Source organism: Salvelinus alpinus, chromosome 37 (genome assembly GCF_045679555.1).
Source record: "Salvelinus alpinus chromosome 37, SLU_Salpinus.1, whole genome shotgun sequence".
Classification (NCBI taxonomy): domain Eukaryota; kingdom Metazoa; phylum Chordata; class Actinopteri; order Salmoniformes; family Salmonidae; genus Salvelinus; species Salvelinus alpinus.
Window position 1 is genome coordinate 6,290,441 of NC_092122.1, and position 20,578 is coordinate 6,311,018.

General features: G+C 44.8%; 1 protein-coding gene across 1 annotated transcript; it reads left to right on the forward strand.

Moving 5' to 3' along the window:
- The first annotated feature begins 161 nt into the window (after positions 1–161).
- Positions 162–20,074, forward strand: LOC139566079 (nicotinamide phosphoribosyltransferase). Its single transcript, XM_071386972.1, has 11 exons — positions 162–450; positions 2,672–2,828; positions 5,468–5,571; positions 7,318–7,446; positions 14,592–14,750; positions 15,955–16,091; positions 16,881–17,106; positions 17,573–17,692; positions 17,778–17,918; positions 19,420–19,554; positions 19,697–20,074. The coding sequence occupies exons 1-11, from the start codon at positions 397–399 to the stop codon at positions 19,808–19,810; spliced, it is 1,476 nt and encodes a 491-aa protein (XP_071243073.1). The 5' UTR covers positions 162–396; the 3' UTR covers positions 19,811–20,074.
- Positions 20,075–20,578: the final 504 nt, after the last annotated feature.

Genomic DNA, 20,578 nt, shown 5'->3' on the forward strand with positions numbered 1-20,578 from the left:
TTATCTATACATTTTTAAATACAATAATTTACATCTTCATTATCATGGTATTATCATGGTAAAATTTTATTTTTAGTTACAGTATTTGCTAATTCCAATAATTTTCGCTCAATGTATTGCGGTTCAAGTGTTGGTATAGGCCGCTGATCCTCGAACAGTCCTTACGATTCAGAATTTGGGCAAATGATTATCCTGCTTTGTGGCCTTGCCCCCCTACACTACGTTTTCGTCTACCCCTCCGCTTGTGTGACGCGAGTCCCGCCTCCCTACGGCCCGTGTTATGCCCGCTTCCCTCCGTCTCTTCAGCGTCCCTTCCCGAGCGACAGAGCTAGGTTGTTAGTCCCCAACACGGAGCAATACTACTGACACCAGCGACTGACTGAAACCAAGGGGAAGATGGAGCACAGAGACCCTCATTTCAACATATTGTTAGCTACGGATTCTTATAAGGTGAGTGGGCGACGCCAGTATGTTAGTGCGACTATGCGTATGCTCTGTGTGAATTGAATTCTATCAGCCAAGGTGGTTGCATCCTCCAAGGCCATCACGCTTGTCTTGGTCGCTTTCTGTGTCAGATCGCTAGGCCAAATGGGCAGGAGAGAGGGGCAGGTAGAAAAGGTAGTATCGCATTCCGAAAGGATCCTCTTGCCTATTTTCATCTCGGATGACTGACGGAATGGCCACTGACGAATCTACGCAGAGCTCACCTTTGCGCAGCTAGCTACGCTTGCTAGGCAGGCAGCTAACGAATGAGCAGAGGCGGTAGCTAGCGCAAGCAAGCAATGAATTGAGCGGGTGATTTTGCTACCAAACCGAGGGAAGGCTAGTTTCTGCAAGAGACGTAGTTAACAGACTAGCGTCTCTGGTGTTACTATCCATTTCCTTACTTTGGGAAAAACGATGGCAGATCCTGAAACAAAAGCGAAACTTTAGTAAGCCTTTGGAAACGCTCTAGGTCTTTTTGCAAACCTTTTTTGACCGTCGATATTGTTGAAGACGGAGGTGGAATGAGTTCATTCAGCGCACATCAAATGAGAGATGCATGCTGTATAATTCGGGCTGTTTTTGACTGGGTTTTACGTGTTATTTTCTTTGAAGAAAAATCAGCTGTCTGCTGATAGGTACAATTATAGACCTTGCAGGCAGAAATGGTATAGTTATGACTGACTGCTTTTGTCGATTACAATACTACGAGAAATGTATTTATTTCATCCAAGCTGTCATATCAACTGAATCTCTCACTCACAGGTCACACAATACATAGTCTTATTTTTATACCATTGTGGCACAACACTATTATGTAAACATAGTGGAACTGATATGTTGTTTCTTCTTTACCAGATGGACAATAATAAAGGCTGCACAAAGCACATTAATCCTATTATATTTGATGAGCCAGCATCAACTGTCCGTGCTGTGATGATGCTGTTCTCTGGACTTGTGTATGTAGAGTGACACAAAAACATCTGTGTTGGGCTCAATGCCATACAGTGACTTGTCAGCATCTGGAACTAGAGGGCCTGTGAGGATAGAGAGGGGGGGGGGGGGACTAAAGGCAGGGCACAGGCTACTGTGACTGATACACCATAACATGATGGAGGGTAATAAAGGGTAATAAAGTAGGCCCTAAAGTTCCTAACCACTGTCCTAAAACCATGGAGGAATATTGGATTCTCAGTGTTCTTTCTTTGCCATGCAAAGCTTATGTTGTTTTGTTTCACAACCCCTGGTCTGGTAAAATACCCCCAAAAAGTGAGATTTGTGAACAGAACAGAATGGAGTCAAACGGCTCCAAACATTAGCTTTAATCTGGGTCAATTGTGCTTCATGAAAATATTTTATTTAGTCTTTCTCTCTCCTGTTGTGTCCCTATAATTCAGAATGTGTGCATTCAGACTGATCCGGTTGGCTCCATCCAGCAGCCAGTGACACTCGGGGCTCATCACACGCAGGGGGCTCGTCTGTCTGTCAGAGCGGAGGTCCTAGTGGACTGATTCCCAGGCCAGCACTGATCGATGTAGGCACAGTTCTAGAATCAGCTAACCCATCGGGGGAGATGCAAAACTGACCTTTGGTTCAATGGTTAGGTTACTGGTTAGTTCATGAGGTCTTGTGGGGGGCTAGTGAAGGATGGGACAACATTGGTTAATAACCTAGGCCGAGTGACCTGTTGTGTAGGCTATGTCATTGTATGTGCAAGGCCAGTGCAGCCCAGAGGTAGGACGGGGGGAGGGTCAGAAGTAACACCGTTTTACAGCTGACTGAATTCCCGGAAGGTGAGAGAGAGATTGGTGTGTGCGTGCCCAGAGACGAGGACACAGGACTGTGCCAGCCAGATATGCCGCTGTAGAGAGGCCAGTGTAATTATATGTACATAGTGGTCGTGGCTAATCAATAAAAGCATCGTCAGCAGATTTGCTCATTACTCTGTGTTTGCGTTATTTACTGTTCCATCTGCTCCGCGGCCCGTCTCTCTTGTCCCGCTCTTTTTTTTATAACTGTCCCCAATGTGCCCATCCTCTCCATCTGTTCCACACATACCTGGGTGTCCCAGGTGCACCTGGAGAGAGTGAGATGTCACCAAAGTACCATTCAATCTCTTTAACTGTCATTTTATAGCCTGACGTTCTGATGTATTTTATCCATGTTGTCTCCTCCGTCTTTGCTCCAGGTGACGCACTACAAGCAGTACCCTCCCAACACCAGTAAAGTGTACTCCTACTTCGAGTGCCGCGAGAAGAGGGCTGACCCGACCAAGAACAGAAAAGTGAAGTATGAGACGACGGTCTTCTACGGCCTGCAGTACATCACCAACAAATACTTAAAAGGTAAGGATTGTATTGATGTCCTCATAATGCAAAATAAGACACCAAAGCCTATATAAATGGCTCTTATTTGAGTTAACATTCTCTACCACTAGGCCTTGCTACTAGTCTGCATAGTTGAAGTGAAGAGAGTGATCCTTCCTGTCTCTGCCAGCAGGAGAATCACGGTCATGTGATCAAGGCTAGCATATCATTTAATAGGTGCTCAGATGAATTCTACACCATGTACTGGCGGCATCTGAGGCTCTGTAGCATCTAGACTGAGCAGGGGAGAGTCTCAGTTGCATTTCCTTGATTCCTCGCGTCCACTCTCCACGCCTCCTTCGCAAAACCCATTGAATGAGAAGTTCAGAGGTCCCTCCCCAGGATCACGTTGTCACGTTTGACAAGCTATCCTTTCTTTCTGCCTCACTTGGAAGTTGTGATTCATCAGTCCTCTTGCTGTGAAGATCTTACCTGGAGAGTGTGTGTGTGTGTTTCAATTGTTCTTGTTTTACTATACTTGTGAGAACTTTTGGTCCTTGCAAGGATAGTAAAACCAAACACACACACACACACAAGGAAAAATTTAATTTTTGGCTAGGTTAGGGTTACATTTAGGGTGCAGGGGTTTGGGTTTAAGGTTAGGATAAGGGTGAGGGAAAATAGGATTTTAAATGAGAATCAATTGTTTGGTCCCCATAAGGATACAATGAGCTCTAAAAGTATTGGGACAGTGACACATTTTGTTGTTGTTTTGGCTCTGTACACCAGTACTTTGGATTTGAAATGATACTATGAAATTACAGTAGTTTTTGTGCATAGTCCCCCCATTTTGGGGACCAAAAGAATTGGGACAAATTCACTCATGTGTATTAAAGTAGTTAAAAGTGTAGTATTTGGTTCCGTATTCCTAGCACGCAATGATTACATCAAGCTTGTGACTCTACAAACTTGTTGGATGCATTTGCTGTTTGTTTTGGTTGTTTCAGATTATTTGGTGCCCAATATAAGTTAATTGTAAATACTGTATTGTGTCATTTGCAATAAAAGTGGCTCCAAAATGACAATACAATATTTACCATAAATTTCTATTGGGCACAAAATAATCTGAAACACAAACAGCAAATGAATCCAAGAAGGTTGTAGAGTCACAAGCTTTGATGTAATCATTGTGTGCTAGGAATACGGGACCAAATACTCAGCTTTAGATGACTTTTATACGATGGCTTTTGAGAAGGAGGCGTGGCGAGAGGAATCAAGGAAATGCAATTGGGATTCTCCCCAGGATCACGTTCCAATACTTTTAAAAGGAACCCTTCCTTATGATTGACCTAACGTCAGTGGTTAGGATTTCACTACCCAGTAATGTCCGGTCAGTGATTACTCCACGGTAGGAAGTAAGGAAAGAGGACGCCTTTTATTTTCACTGTATTTGAACAGGGCCTAGACTACAGCTCCTCCTCTGGTCATCAGTTATTGTAAAGGGAGCTTAGATTCTCCTGTTGAGGCTTAGCTGGATGTCCCACCTTGGGCAGCCTCAGCCTAGACACTGATCTAAGCTCAGTTTCTCACTCCGTACCCTAACGGTGCCTGCCCTAAGGTTAACGTTTATAGAAGGTTAAGCTGATTCTAGATCTGTGTTTATTCTTCCACACAGCATCAGAGAATGGAACTCAACGTGATTTCACGGCGAGGCAGAGAGAGGTGCTATAGAGAGCTTTAGGACTAGCGTGGACTGGAGACAAAGGAACATCTGCTCGTTGAGCCCCTAGCAACACAAAGGGCAGCTGTGCTAGGGGCTACTAGCATTGATTCACTACAATGATACAGAGTTCTACCTGCAATAAGCAGCCTTAGAATAACAAAAACTTTGTTTTTATTTGTCTTCAAATAACCTTTTAAAAAATACCAGCCTTGTTACTTTATTGCAACGGGGTCGTAATCAAGCACACGTTGGTGTGTGTGTGTGTGTGTGTAACTGTTAAGTTGTGGTTGTGTGTAGGTGTGCTGTGTATGTGTAGCTGTATACATTGTATGTGTCCCTAGCCTGTAGCATGTTCTGCAGCAGGATAAAGCCGCTCTGTAAGAGGGAGAGAGACGCTACTAATTTAATAGCACACGGAAGGACTAGAGCACAGGTGTCAAACTCATTCCACGGGGGGCCGAGTGTATGCGGGGTTTCGCTCCTCCCTTGTACTTGATTGATGAATTAACATCACTAATTAGTTAGGAACTCCCCACACCTGGTTGTCTAGGGCTTTATTGAAAGGAAAAACCAAAAACCTGCAGACACTAGGCCCTCCGTGGAATGAGTTTGACACCCCTGGACTAGAGTTTGGAATTCCAATGCTTCTCTCTCTCCTCCCCCTTTACGCTCTCTACTCACCCATCTCTCTCTATACTCACCCTTCTCTCACTCTTTTGCTCTCACAAACTGTCACATCTCTCTATCCTATACACTCCACTTGTTCACTGATGCTTCAACCATTTAACCGCTCTCTCTCTCTCCTTTCTGTCTCCTTTCTCTCTCTTTCTCTCTCTCCTTTCTCTCTCTTTCTCTCTCTCCTTTCTCTCTCTTCCTCTCTCTCCTTTCTCTCTCCTCTCTCTCCTTTCTCTCTCTCTCTCATTTCTCTATCTCTCTTTCCTTCCTCTCCCTCCAGGGAAGGTGGTGACTCCAGAGAAGATCCAGGAAGCAAAAGAGGTGTACAGGGAACACTTCCAGGATGACGTCTTCAATGAGAAGGGCTGGAACTACATACTGGAGGTACACCTACACGTTTGTTTTACTACAGTGAGCTCCAAAAGTATTGGGACAGTTTTGCCTCTGTATTCCAGCACTTTGGATTTTAAATTATACAATGACTATGAGGTTAAAGTGCAGACTGTCAGCTTTTCATTCATATCGGGTGAACCGTTTAGAAATTGCAGCACTTTTTTTGTTCATAGTCCCCCCATTTTAGGGGACCAAAAGTATTGGGACAAATTCACTTATGTGTATTAAAGTAGTCAAAAGTTGAGTATTTGGTCCCATATACCTAACACACAATGATTACATCAAGCTTGCGATTCTACAAACTTGTTGGATGCATTTGCTGTTTGTTTTGGTTGTGTTTCAGATTATTTTGCGCCCAATAGAAATGAATGGTAAATAATGTATTGTAATCATGGTAGCATCCACATTAAGGTAGAAGTGTTTAGAAACATATTCTATTCTTATTTACAATAAAAGTGTCTCCAAAATGACACAATCCATTATTTACCAGTCCCCACGAGAATAGTAAAAACACACATCCACAAACAGGTTTCAGGTCAGATCTTCACAGCGAGAGGACTGAGGGAGAGGCCATAGAGATCACATTAGATGTTTCTCTGAACTCTGACATCACTACACAGTGGTAGACCTAGTACCCAATTAGGCCTACATCATGCTTCCCTATGAGTACCAGACGTTGGAAATACGTGTTTTTGGTGGAAAAGACGTCTTTCAATCAATTTTGCTCACTGGGTTACTAGTGCTGATCAGGGTCACTTAAAAAAAATATATATATTTTTTTTTTTTCTTGGGGTGGATCAGCTTAATATTGCGGAAAGAATGTTGCTTCCAATGTAATTGTCTGCATCATTTCCAATCCCCCATATTTTTTTGGTAAATATATATATCCATACACATACCTATATAGACATACATACTTTTTTAAAGAATATACCTTTATTATTCCCCGCAAACCCTACCACCGATCCCCCAATTGGAGTAAACTGATAAACTCTTCTGCTTTTACCTTCAATTTATACATCTTATACACATTTTACAGACACAGTCTACTTTATAATAGTTCTCTCTTGTTTGTTCTTAGTCCTTCCTCTATTTCTGATGTCCATCCAGTTTGATTTCCACTTGTAACTGTGCTATTTCACAAAAGTTCCGAACCTATATACATTTTACAGATCCTGTATGCTTTACATTGTTTATCTTGTTATTAGTCCCACCCTTCATCTCCATTCAACCCCTCCCATCTATCTCTCAACATCATCCATTTCGGATTTCTATTTGCCATATATTTTTCAACTGTGCTGTTTCACAAAAGAATTGAACCTTCCTATTCTCATAGCTTCTACAGATTGTAAATTTAAAAATATTTTTTTTGCTAAAATAATTAATATATTATTGATTGATTGACTATGGCTTTTCAAATCACCCAGTATTTCTATCTGTAGCGTTAGTTCTAGGAAAATGTTGCAATTCTTCAGCCATTCCTGGACCTGTGACCAAAAACGAGCGACATATGGACAATACCAAAATAAATGATCTAATGACTCTGCCTCCTCACAGGGTCACTTTATTTAGATTAGTGTCCTATTGCAATTTTTTCTCCCATTTTATTGTTTTAAGTATCTTAAAATTCTTACTTTTATTTTACTAATATGATAAAGAAAATGGATCAGACCGTGGGCTTTAGGGTAAATGTTGTGTGTTGCAATGGCTGCTGTAACGGTTGTGTGTGTATTGCAGAAGTATGACGGCCACCTACCCATAGAGATCAAGGCGGTGCCGGAGGGAAGTGTGATCCCACGGGGTAACGTCCTCTTCACCGTGGAGAGCACCGACCCAGAATGCTACTGGCTCACCAACTGGGTGGAGGTGAGTGTCAGTGGGGGGGGAGCGGCAGCCATTTTGGAATGGAGTGGATTTATATGGCATTATTGAATACAGAATCAGTCAGGTTAGTGGGGGGGAGCGGTTAGGTCTCTCCATCAATGTGACTGGATTGGGTCCTTCCTGTCTGTTCCAAATGGCTCCTTAGAGTCCGTGTGGCTTTCGGAGACTGCCTGATCTAAAATAAATTATCATATTTATTTAACTTCACTCCTCACTGTCCAAGGCCCTGCCCCTAGAGCACACCACACAACACTGCCACAGTGACTCTGCACTTTTTAATTAACTTACGATGAGAGCCATCAGTCTCTCTATCTGTAAACAACCTCCTCACGTATCCTTCCTCTCTGTCTGTCTAGCCTGGAGTGTCACTAGCTAGCTTCTCTGACTAGGATGGTTACTATGGGTGCTGCATCACAAATGGCACCCTATTCCCTAGGGGTGAAACGGTTCACAAAACTCACGGTTCGGTACGTTACAGTGGTGTCAAGGTTTGGTACGGTTTCGATACATCGACAAAGTAAGTGCCTGAGAAATATGTCATTTGTATTTAGATTTTCCATTTATTATGATAGTAAACATGGGTAGCTTGAATTCCCAGGAGCATATGGAAACAAAGGGACATCAAAAAAAAAAAGCAGCCTTATAACATGAAAATAAAAGTAATTTAAAACAGAACTTCAACAAGAGTGCATAGTCCAGCAGCATATATCAAAATTAAGTCACATAGCAGTGACTTAAACAAAATAGGACCACTTGAGACTGATTACTTGAAAAAAAAAATCAAATATCAGATTTTCACGTTTTTCTTTAAGAAGATTAGTCTATCCACATTATCTGCAGTGAGCACAGAGCGGCTTGCTGTGACAATGTCAGCCGATGTGGAGAACAGCCTCTCGCTAGGGACAGAGGTCCCAGGCACAGCCAGGTAGCGCCTTGCTAACATGGCAACATGAGGGTATATTAAATCTTTGGTCTGTAAAGTGGATCATCATCCAGGGGAATACAGTCCACTTCCCTGTATGAGGTCACCTCTTCCTCTATGACCTTGACCTTCGACTTGGTTCCCTTCTCCTGGGTCGTGAACAATTCCCCAAAAAGCTCAGCCATGGCAGACTTCTTTTCTGGAGGAGAATCCCTGTCGTCTCTGGAGAAGAGATCCCCGTCGCGGACCAGGATGTCTTGCTCCCAGACAGGCTAAACAACTTTTTTGCCCGCTTTGAGGACAATACAGTGCCACTGACACGGCCCCCTACCAAAACCTGCGGGCTCTCCTTCACTGCAGCCGAGGTGAGTAAAACATTTAAACGTGTTAACCCTCGCAAGGCTGCAGGCCCAGACGGCATTCCCAGCCGCGTCCTCAGAGCATGCGCAGACCAGCTGGCTGGTGTGTTTACGGACATATTCAATCAATCCTTATCCCAGTCTGCTGTTCCCACATGCTTCAAGAGGGCCACCATTGTTCCTGTTCCCAAGAAAGCTAAGGTAACTGAGCTAAACGACTACCGCCCCGTAGCACTCACTTCCGTCATCATGAAGTGCTTTGAGAGACTAGTCAAGGACCATATCACCTCCACCCTACCGGACACCCTAGACCCACTCCAATTTGCTTACCGACCCAATAGGTCCACAGACGACGCAATCGCAACCACACTGCACACTGCCCTAACCCATCTGGACAAGAGGAATACCCATGTGAGAATGCTGTTCATCGATTACAGCTCAGCATTTAACACCATAGTACCCTCCAAACTCGTCATCAAGCTCGAGACCCTGGGTCTCGACCCCGCCCTGTGCAACTGGGTCCTGGACTTCCTGACGGGCCGCCCCCAGGTGGTGAGGGTAGGTAACAACATCTCCACCCCGCTGATCCTCAACACTGGGGCCCCACAAGGGTGCGTTCTGAGCCCTCTCCTGTACTCCCTGTTCACCCACGACTGCGTGGCCATGCACGCCTCCAACTCAATCATCAAGTTTGCGGATGACACTACAGTGGTAGGCTTGATTACCAATAACGACGAGACGGCCTACAGGGAGGAGGTGAGGGCCCTCGGAGTGTGGTGTCAGGAAAATAACCTCACACTCAACGTCAACAAAACAAAGGAGATGATTGTGGACTTCAGGAAACAGCAGAGGGAGCACCCCCCTATCCACATCGACGGGTCAGTAGTGGATAAGGTGGAAAGTTTTAAGTTCCTCGGTGTACACATCACGGACAAACTGAATTGGTCCACCCACACAGACAGCGTTGTGAAGAAGGCGCAGCAGCGCCTCTTCAACCTCAGGAGGCTGAAGAAATTCGGCTTGTCACCAAAAGCACTCACAAACTTCTACAGATGCACAATCGAGAGCATCCTGTCGGGCTGTATCACCGCCTGGTACGGCAACTGCTCCGCCCACAACCGTAAGGCTCTCCAGAGGGTAGTGAGGTCTGCAGAACGCATCACCGGGGGCAAACTACCTGCCCTCCAGGACACCTACACCACCCGATGTCACAGGAAGGCCATAAAGATCATCAAGGACAACAACCACCCAAGCCACTGCCTGTTCACCCCGCTATCATCCAGAAGGCGAGGTCAGTACAGGTGCATCAAAGCAGGGACCGAGAGACTGAAAAACAGCTTCTATCTCAAGGCCATCAGACTGTTAAACAGCCACCACTAACATTTAGCGGCCGCTGCCAACATACTGACTCAACTCCAGCCACTTTAAAAATGGGAATTGATGGAAATTATGTAAAAATGTACTACTAGCCACTTTAAACAATGCCACTTAATATAATGTTTACATACCCTACATTACCCATCTCATATGTATATACTGTACTCTATATCATCTACTGCATCTTGCCATCTTTATGTAATACATGTACCACTAGCCACTTTAAACTATGCCACTTTATGTTTACATACCCTACAGTACTCATCTCATATGTATATACCGTACTCTATACCATCTACTGCATCTTGCCATGCCGTTCTGTACCACCACTCATTCATATATCTTTATGTACATATTCTTTATCCCTTTACACTTGTGTGTGTGTATAAGGTAGTAGTTGTGGAATTGTTAGGTTAGATTACTTGTTGGTTATTACTGCATTGTCGGAACTAGAAGCACAAGCATTTCGCTACACTCGCATTAACATCTGCTAACCATGTGTATGTGACTAATAAAATTTGATTTGATTTGATTTGAGAAGGGTTGGCTCCTGTGGCACCTGTGGCTTGACCCTGCAGAATTAAATTAGATGAAAATGACTATCTCTGAAGTGGCTTTAAAAATATGATTTGTTGTTAGAAATATATATGAGACACTATTATGACAATTATTACTTTATAATTAATTGTTAAATCACTAATTAATAAATGTCACATTAACAAAATAAATACACTACCTGTTGTATATTGGTCACAATCTCTGCTGTGAGTTCATTGTAGACTCTCAGACGAGCAGCAACATCCAGGTGCAGCAGGGACTTGAACCGGGGGTCCAAAGCGGTGCTCTTGTGTAAGAAGTCTTGGACACCAGGGTCAGCATATCTAGGCTCCAGTTTAACTCTGACGGCAGTCTTGACATCCCTTACTGCGGATTCATCTTCATCAGATGCCACCATTGATTTCAGGATCATTGTTTTCACAGGCAAGACCATGGAAACTGATGGAATGCTCTCAGTGCAGATCAGTGGTGTGACTGTTTTGAGAGGTTTGCACACTTTGAGACTAGCAGAGGAAGTTATTACATTTTCAGACAAAGTCACTATCTTTGACAGCCTTCCTCACAGCTTGATCAGTCAGTGTAGAATACAATAGAACTTTCTGCTCAAGGTATCTCTCAACCATGTCATGGCTTGAATTCCATCTAGGAGGGACATCTTGGATTAGTTTGTGGTTTGGCAGCTCCAGCATCTCCTGTTGTGTCTTGAAAACATGAGCAGCAGTTGTGCTTTTATGAAAGAAGGATACCACCTTCCTGGTCTTTGCTCAGAGGCGAGAGATTGGATTCACTGACATAGCTTTTTGAGATGCTAGATTAATAATGTGAGCAAAGCATCCTATCTGTGGCCCCAGTCCAGCTAGTGTAACTGCATTTACAATATGTCGAGCGTTGTCAGTGGTCACAGGAATCGTTACATCATCCCTCTCCAACTTCCACACGGCAACTACTTCCCTCAGCTCTTCCCCCAAGTTTACACTGGTGTGACTACTCTCTAGGGGACGCGTTTGAAGGACATGGCTTTTTATCTGCCACTCCGCGGTATGAGACGTTACAGTAAGGTAGCTCTAGACGTCCAACTGTCTGTTGTTAGAGCAACAGAGACCGCGTTTCTGACGACTCGCTCTCACGCTGTTCTTTTGTATAAGGCAGGTATTAATGTCTGGGCAAAATGTACGGGAAGGAATAGTGAAGCGCGGCTCGACCACTTTAAACATGTTTCCTATCGGCAATGAACAGAGCCTACATGTTGTTATCCACCACTCGTTGGCAATCTCCGTTATAGTTTACAGGGAAACTGAAATGTTCCCAGACGGCAGACCTGAATGATACTGGGGCGTCTTCTAGTTCTGACTCGTCAATGCTTGCCATGTTTCTCCTTTGCATTTAACTAACTGCTAATTCCTTCATAAGCGAATTGCGGCTATGACGCCCTCGGCTCTGTTCTCGCTGGAGTGAAATAACTAATGAGCGGAGCTGCAGACAACTATAAACAACTTTATTACTATGTGGATATTCTTCACACGTTAATTTATACGCCATTGGTTTATGCAAAAAAAAAAAAAAGTGCAATGTATATATCCCTATCTATAATATATGATTAATGTATTGTTCGCAGTGCATACCGAACCGTGCATCGTGAACCCTGTACCGAACGGTTCAATACGAATACACGCACCGTTTCACCCCTACGATTCCCTATATAGTGCACTTATTTGACCAGAACCCTGAGAATAGGGAGCTAGGCCCCGTCTCCACCATTAAGCAGTCACTCTGCAGAATCACTGATCTACAAATCATCTTGCCTCCCGGATGATTACTCGTTTTGCCATCAAGATCAGTGAATCTGTGCGGTGTCTTTCTCAGGCCGATCTCCGTGAACGTGCAGAGTAGCTCCGCTGAAGAGCAGACCGTGGACTTGCTGGTCTGACACCATCACATGATCATATTAGCAGTGGTCACCAATCGGTCGATCGCGACCTTCAAGGCATTCCTCGTCGATCACCAAACTGTAGAAAAGCCAACGATAAAGCACTCCTTTAAAAAAAATGTTTTGTCTTGCACTGTTGGCAGTAGGTGCACTTGATTCAGAAGCCCTGCGCGGCGGGTAAGCGAAGTGTTCCCATTTTGAACTATTTAATTTGTCTGACGGGAGAGCTAAATCAAGTGCGCTTACTGGTTTGTTAACTGGATCGCTCAAGTCACTGCCTATAGCTTCCACGACCTCACAGAAAAGTTTGATACTAGTCTACATGAGATTTCATACATTTTTTAAAACCATGACCAGAGAGAGAGAGAGAGAGAGAGAGAGAGAGAGACGCAAAGAGATGTTGTTTTTATCAGTAAGTTCATGTTTAAGTTTGTATTCATCACTGTCAACACTGTTTTTAGTCAACACAAAACATAAGATGCGCTTCTCCTTACTTCAACTCCCGCTGCAACCAGCACTGCAGCTGCAATGAAAGAGTAGCCAAGTATATCGATAGGCCTGTGTTTTTATTATTAACAGCTCATCGTGTCTATTTTAATATCGAGGAATATTTCACTTACTCTGGTCATAGGAACAACATGAATAATGCAGTGCGACTAGAGTTTCGCCATAAGGTTTAAGACGGTGTCCCCTATCTCTGGTCAGCCTCACCTGAGGGGTTGCTCCCTCAGATGCTGGTATCTCCAGTAAAATAAAAAAGCAAATTATTTCAACTTATGCTCCGCTGTGCCTCGCAAGTTAATGTTGCATAGACGTACATTTTTTAAGCCATGTTTTTTTCTTCTTTTCTGAGCAGTAGATCTCTGCTTGCTTTTTAACTCAGAAAATGTTGGTGACCACTGTATTATACAGTATATTATGGTTTGGCTCTGGAAGTATGGGGCTCTGTTAGCCCCATCCACACTACGGTGCTCAATGGCGCCCCCCCTCAGTCTCCACCTGGCATTACTGCTGTAGATCACAACATCAGCATCACTGCATGCGTCGAAATACAACCAGTCATATAGTAGGCCTGTATGGCTTCAGTTCCTTAAAGATGATCGTTTTCACATATTGTGTTGTAGTTTTTGGAGCTGTGGCTGGCAACATCTTGTGGTAGCGTGTGAGAGGTCAGGTAACCCTGCATGTATAGATGTAGTGATAACCTTCTAGGGGTTAACAAGGTGTTTCTGACCCTGTAGAACGTACAGATGACACGGCACACACACGCGCACACACTCTCACGGACATACACACTACACAGCTCCTAGAGGGAGAAATATGACAAAACACACACTCGTACATGGCGTGATAATATTGACTCGCCCGTTCAATGATGACTGGACTGAGACAAAGACCCAGGCATCTAGCTGCCAGCGGGCCACGGCTAAGTAACTCTGTCCTGGGCTTGCCGTGCGAGGAATCCCCCCCATCGAACCCAGTGTTTACTTGTGGATGTCCTCTCCCTGTCCCTTTCCCAGGGAATATGGGTCTAGCCCCTGAGCCTCCCAAACAGCCCACTTCCCCTTCCACATAGCAGGATAAAGGGTCTGTCAAGAGGGTTGGTTTTGGGTTCATGTTCCAGCTCACTACACTGTGATGGGGTGACTGGAGGGTGTGGATGGGGCTGTGGTGGGGTCAGAGGGATTTTTTCGGGTCCAGGGCAGGGACACGGACAGGCACACTGCGGTTCAAGGAAGATTGAGGAGAGAGCGTAAGGAGCGGGATCAGGAATGAATGAGAGGGAGGGAGGGAGGGTTTAGAGAGGGGAGGATGGAGGGATGAGAGAAGGAGAGGGAGGGAAGATGGATGCAGGGAGAAGGGAATGAGGGAGACTCTTCGAAAGCACGGAAAGTTGTGCTTCGAAAGCTCCAGACTTGGGCCCATTCTAGAATGGCCATCTACTAACCCCCTCCTCTTGTCCCCTCTTCCTCCTCCCCTCCAGACCATCCTTGTTCAGGTCTGGTACCCCATCACCGTGGCGACCAACTCCAGGGAGCAGAAGAAGATTCTGGCAAAGTACCTGCTGGAGACCTCTGGCAACCTGGACAAGCTGGAGTACAAGCTGCACGACTTCGGCTACAGGGGAGTCTCCTCACAAGAGGTAGAGGAACAGTGTGTGTGTGTGGGGGTGCAGGGTGTTATATACAGTGCATTCGTGAAGTATTCAGACCCCTTGACTTTTTCCACGTTTTGTTACGTTACATACAGCCTTATTCTAAAATTGATTTAAATAAAAAATGTTCCTCGTCAATCTACACACAATACCCCATAATGATGAAGCGATTTATAAAAATACAAAAAACAGATACCTTCTTTACATAAGTATTCAGACCCTTTGCTATGAGACTCGAAATTGAGCTCAGATGCATCCTGTTTCTATTGATCATCCTTGAGATGTTTCTACAACTTGCTTGGAGTCCATCTGTGGTAAATTCAATTGATTGGGCATTATTTGGAAAAGCACACACCTGTCTATATAATGTCCCACAGTTGACAGTGCATGTCAGAGCAAAAACCAAGCCATGAGATCGAAGGAATTGTCCGTAGAGCTCCGAGACAGGATTGTGTCGAGGCACAGATCTGGGGAGGGGTACCAAAATATTTCTGCAGCATTGAAGATCCCCAAGAACACAGTGGCCTCCATCATTCTTAAATGGAAGAAGTTTGGAACCACCAAGACTCTTTCTAGATCTGGCCGCCTGGCCAAACTGAGTAATCGGGAGAAAAGCCTTGGACGGGGAGGTGACCAAGAACTCAATGGTCACTCTGACAGATCTCTGGAGTTCGTCTGTGGAGATGGGAGAACCTTCCAGAAGAACAACCATCTCTGCAGCACTCCACCAATCAGGCCTTTATGGTAGATGGGCCAGCCAGAGCCCGGACTTGAACCCGATCGAACAACTTACTTGAAAATAGCTGTGCAGCGACGCTCCCCATCCAACCTGACAGAGATTGAGAGGATCTGCAGAGAAGAATGGGAGAAACTCCCCAAATACAGGTGTGCCAAGCTTGTAGCGTCATGCCCAAGAAGACTCGAGGCTGTAATCACTGCGAAGGTGCTTCAACAAAGTACTGAGTAAAGGGTCTGAATACTTATGTAAATGTGAAATTTCAGTTTTATTTTTTAAATGCGTTTGCAAAAATGTCTAAACCTGTTTTTGCTTTGTTATTGTGTGTAGATGGGCATATTTTTTTCTAAATCCATTTTAGAACAAGGCTGTAACGTAACAAAAGGTGGAAAAAGTCAAGGGGTCTGAATACTGTGTGTGTGACATTTGACTCACCATCTCTCTTCCCCATTTCAGACGGCAGGTATCGGAGCCTCTGCCCACCTAGTGAACTTTAAGGGCACAGACACAGTGGCTGGCATCGGCGTGATTAAGAAGTACTACGGCACCAAAGACCCCGTGCCTGGCTTCTCTGTGCCCGCCGCGGAGCACAGGTAATACAGTCAAGACACACAGTGGCTACACAGTTAACACACTAACATCTCTTACTTGGTCCCGAATCAATCAAATTACACTTGTATAGGGCTTCTTAGCCCCAGAAAGCAAGCAGGAGTGGATGGCTTTGATATCCAAATATCAATTGCTATGCTTGTGTAGGCTATTGATAACAGTGTGTTCACACCACACACACACACACACACACACAGAGGAGATGTACAGTACATCTCTAACCGAGTTGGCTGTACCACTGCTCCTCTGCACCGTTCATTTGCCCCGTTGGTTTCTGGGAGTTCGGCTCCAGAGGCCCTGGCCTGGTCACTGTGTTTACGGAATCACGACGGTCGGTTTTAGTTTCATCTTCCAGAGACTCCACAGAGACACAGTCCCACCCCCCCCCACCCCCCACACACACACACACACACTCTCTGGGTTCTCCGAGGTGGTAGATATCAATGCATTTAGAGATACACCGCCTCACTTCTTTGCTAATACAGGTAGGCTTGATTTGATATCATGAAATAAAGCTCAAATTGTAATTGAGACGAAGGATAATGCACAGATAGTTTCATTCTGAATCTAAAAGGACATCTCTAGCTAGCTACAGTGCGCTGTTGTGGACATGAGCTTCTGGAAGTCAAGTCTCGGCAAAGCGTTGATAAGGATGCCCTCTAGTGGTGGTAGCGCAGCTCTACGTGAATGAGTTCACAGGGAGAGGGATTTGTGTTTTTTGTTGTTGTCTTTAGTAGACCTGATAACTTTGTATTCTCCCTCCTTCTCTCCAGCACCATCACGGCGTGGGGGAAGGACCACGAGCGAGATGCGTTTGAGCACATCGTGAGGCAGTTTCCCAACGTGCCCGTGTCTATCGTCAGTGACAGCTATGACATCTACAACGCCTGTGAGAAGATCTGGGGAGAAGACCTGAGGAGTCTCATTGAGTCCCGCAGCGCTGACGCCCCACTGGTGGTCCGCCCCGACTCAGGGAACCCCCTCGATACCGTACTGAAGGTAACACTAGGCCTAACTCGACCCTAAGTCAACCCCCTTAAACCCCACGTGGTCTGCCCGACTCAGGGAACTCCCTGGATAACGTACTGAAGGTAGTTCCCAATCAGGTCCTCTGAGAAAGATGCACACAAATTGAACGTCCATGTTAACCTGCCATTTGATAAAAGTGTAATAATGATAATATGCCATTTAGCAGATGCTTTTATCGTCATGCACACATACATTTTATGTACAGGCGGTCCCAGGAATCGAACCCACTACCCCAGCGTTGCAAGTCCCTTGCGCTACCAACTGCGCTACGGAGGGTGCGTGATTTGGGTGGTATTTTGAGCTATGACCGGGCTTCTGTAGTTGAGATTTGAGCCCTATGGATGCCCTCTCAGTCGGTGCTGTATGTTCCTCCCATACAGATTTAGCATTCTTAGTTGTTTAAAAAAAAAATACCGATTGTGGTTCCTCCACTCAGGTGCTGGAGATCCTGGGGAAGAAGTTTATCCCTACGGAAAACTCCAAAGGCTACAAAGTTCTGCCGCCCTATATCAGAGTTATACAAGGGGACGGAGTGGACATCAACACCCTGCAAGAGGTACGCACGCACACACACGCACACACACACACACACACACACAGAGAGATAGTCAGTTTTAACAGACATGTATCTGTGTGTGTAGATCGTGGAGGGGATGAAGCATCACAAGTGGAGCATTGAGAACATCGCCTTTGGCTCTGGAGGGGCTCTGCTGCAGAAACTGACCAGGGATCTGCTCAACTGCTCCTTCAAATGCAGCTACGTGGTCACCAACGGCCTGGGGGTGAGCAGAGCATTACACGCGTGCACACACACCATCACACACACACACATACACATGCACACTGTATACTATCTTACAGTGGGGTCTTAAATGATTGACACTTGATATAGAGGAGCGGAAATGACTGTATAAAATCAATAATTGAAATACTGAGCTAAATTGTATGCTAAAAAACATTAGAAATTATTTTATGCTAATCTAATTGCTCAGAGAAAGAGATTTTGTTTAACAAGTAGTGCTTTTTTTCTCTCAAAAAGGTAGGGGTCAAAATGATTGACACCCTGTTTTCCATACCTCGTCTTGCGAGAATAACGGCACTGAGAACACATTGGGAAGGGATCTTAGACCATTCCTCTATACAGAATCCTTGCAGAGCCTTGATGTCCTTCATCTGTGCTTATGGAATGCTCTTTTCAATTCAAACCACAGGTTTTAAGTCCGGAGACTGAGATGGCCATTGCAACATTTAGATTTTGCTGTGTGATTGGGGTTATTGTCCTGCTGGAAGATCCACTTGCGGCCAAGTTTCAGAGGCAACCAGGTTTTTGGCAAAAATAACCTGGTAATTCATGATGCCGGTAACTTTAACAAGGGCCCCAGGACAAGTGGAAGCAAAATAGCCCTGTAACATTAGAAATCTACCACCATATTTTACAATGGGCTTCTTTTCTGCTCGTGCATTCTCATTTCGACACCAAACCCACCACTGGTGGGCGTGGCCAAAGAGGTCTATTTTCAGGTCATCTGACCAACGCACCGGTTCCAATCCAAGTGCTAATTCTCAATAGCCAACTCCTGGTGTTTCATTTGTGGGATGAAAACAATCCGGTAGATGGATACACATCCTGCAGAAAGTGCAAGCAGGTATTTGTTTACTATAATTCGGTTAATTATCAGTTAATTGTTACATTTTAATTCAGGCTTTTGTTCATTTGGACCATACGCAGGTCATATATGTTTTAAACCTGTGCGGCTGGTAGAAGTTTGAGTGTACCCTACTAAATAAATGAATGCTATTTTTGCAGCCTACAGCCTATTTGATTCTGGGAGTTGTTTATGTAAGTTTCAATTGAACTATTTGATTTTCGAGTGATATGCAATGTATGTCAGCTATAGGCTTTCATTGGGTAAATAGACGACTCTTATTTTCAAAGCAATTTGAGTTGACAGTGTGAAATAAGAAGATACGGTTCTTAATTCATGGCCTGGTTTCCTTTTTATCCAAATGTTGAATAGACATGCAGACATCAATTCATACAGGAAAGGGGAATAGCCTCTAGTACTCTGGAGTCAACAATTAAATACATTATTATTTGGCGGGTGGGTCGGGTTGCGGAGAAAAATCTACCCTGATGTAGGGTGGGGCTCGGAATTGACGTGGCTGGCGAGGGCGGGTGCATCTCCAGAAGTCCTGCACGGGCCAGTTTCTTAACACAGACACACATCCATGCCTACCTTCACTGGAAGGAGAAGTGTAACTGTTTTTAATATTTGGTGTCAGGTGAATGTGTTCAAGGACCCGGTGGCGGACCCTAACAAAAGGTCAAAGAAAGGTCGTCTGTCTCTGCACCGGACAGCGAGCGGGGACTTTGTCACTCTGGAGGAGGGCAAGGGAGACCTGGAGGAGTACGGCGTGGTGAGTCGACATATCATATCTTACTCCCACGTCAATGCATTCCAATAGCCTTTGTAAATTCATGTTGTTTTAGTTATTGAGGTTAGTCAATTAGCCACTTCACTAACGGTCGTTTGTTCTTTTCCCTCCCATCTCCCTTCAGGACCTGTTACACACAGTGTTTCAGAATGGGAAAATTGTCAAGACGTACACATTCGATGACGTCAGAGACAATGCCAAGATAACGGACAGTGACCTCAAGGAGCTCCTCCACTGAGGGGCCGCTGACCCCTGAACCTCTGACCTCCATCACCCCACCGGAGGCGGCACATTGTCAATGACCCTCCCTCAACCCCCACCCACCCTCCCAGAAGCACTGTCCTCCACTGGAGAGGAGAGTAGACCCACACACACACACACACGTCCAAACCCACACCTGAGTGAAAGCCAAGGGGTAGAGGAAGTAGTGAGTGAATGAGGCGAGTAAGAGAGTGAGGGAGGGAGAGAGGAGTGAGCGAAACAAGTAAAAGATAAAGATAAAGGAAGTTGAGTGAGATAAATGAGTGCGAAAGAGAGCTAGAAAGAGATGTAAACGAACACACTGACTGTACCCTGTGTTGTGTGTACAGAGCTGTTTAAAGTCATTAATAGTCTATTTAGCATTGTCTTTTAGTGATGGATGGAATGATATCGTGGTATAGAAATCATTTAAACTGCGGTTACGTCAGTGTTTATCTGACCCAGTGTTGCTATAAATTGATCACAGGAAAGGAGATACTGTTTCTACTGTGTTCATGAAAGTTTCCGGAACTTTGTGTGGTTCTAGAACTGAGAGGTATATGTTTAATGTTCCTGAGTGTGGATGTTTGTGTGTGCGTGCTGACAGTTTCTTCCTTTTTAAAGGAACGTTGTGTTCCTTTATGCAAATTAGTTTGCTGATCAGGGGAACACATACTCTACCTTTTTTAAGTTGTTGGCCTTTTTTTAAATACATTTTCCCTGGTTCTTTAGAAGACACTACCCACACGTGGGCAAGTCGCCATCT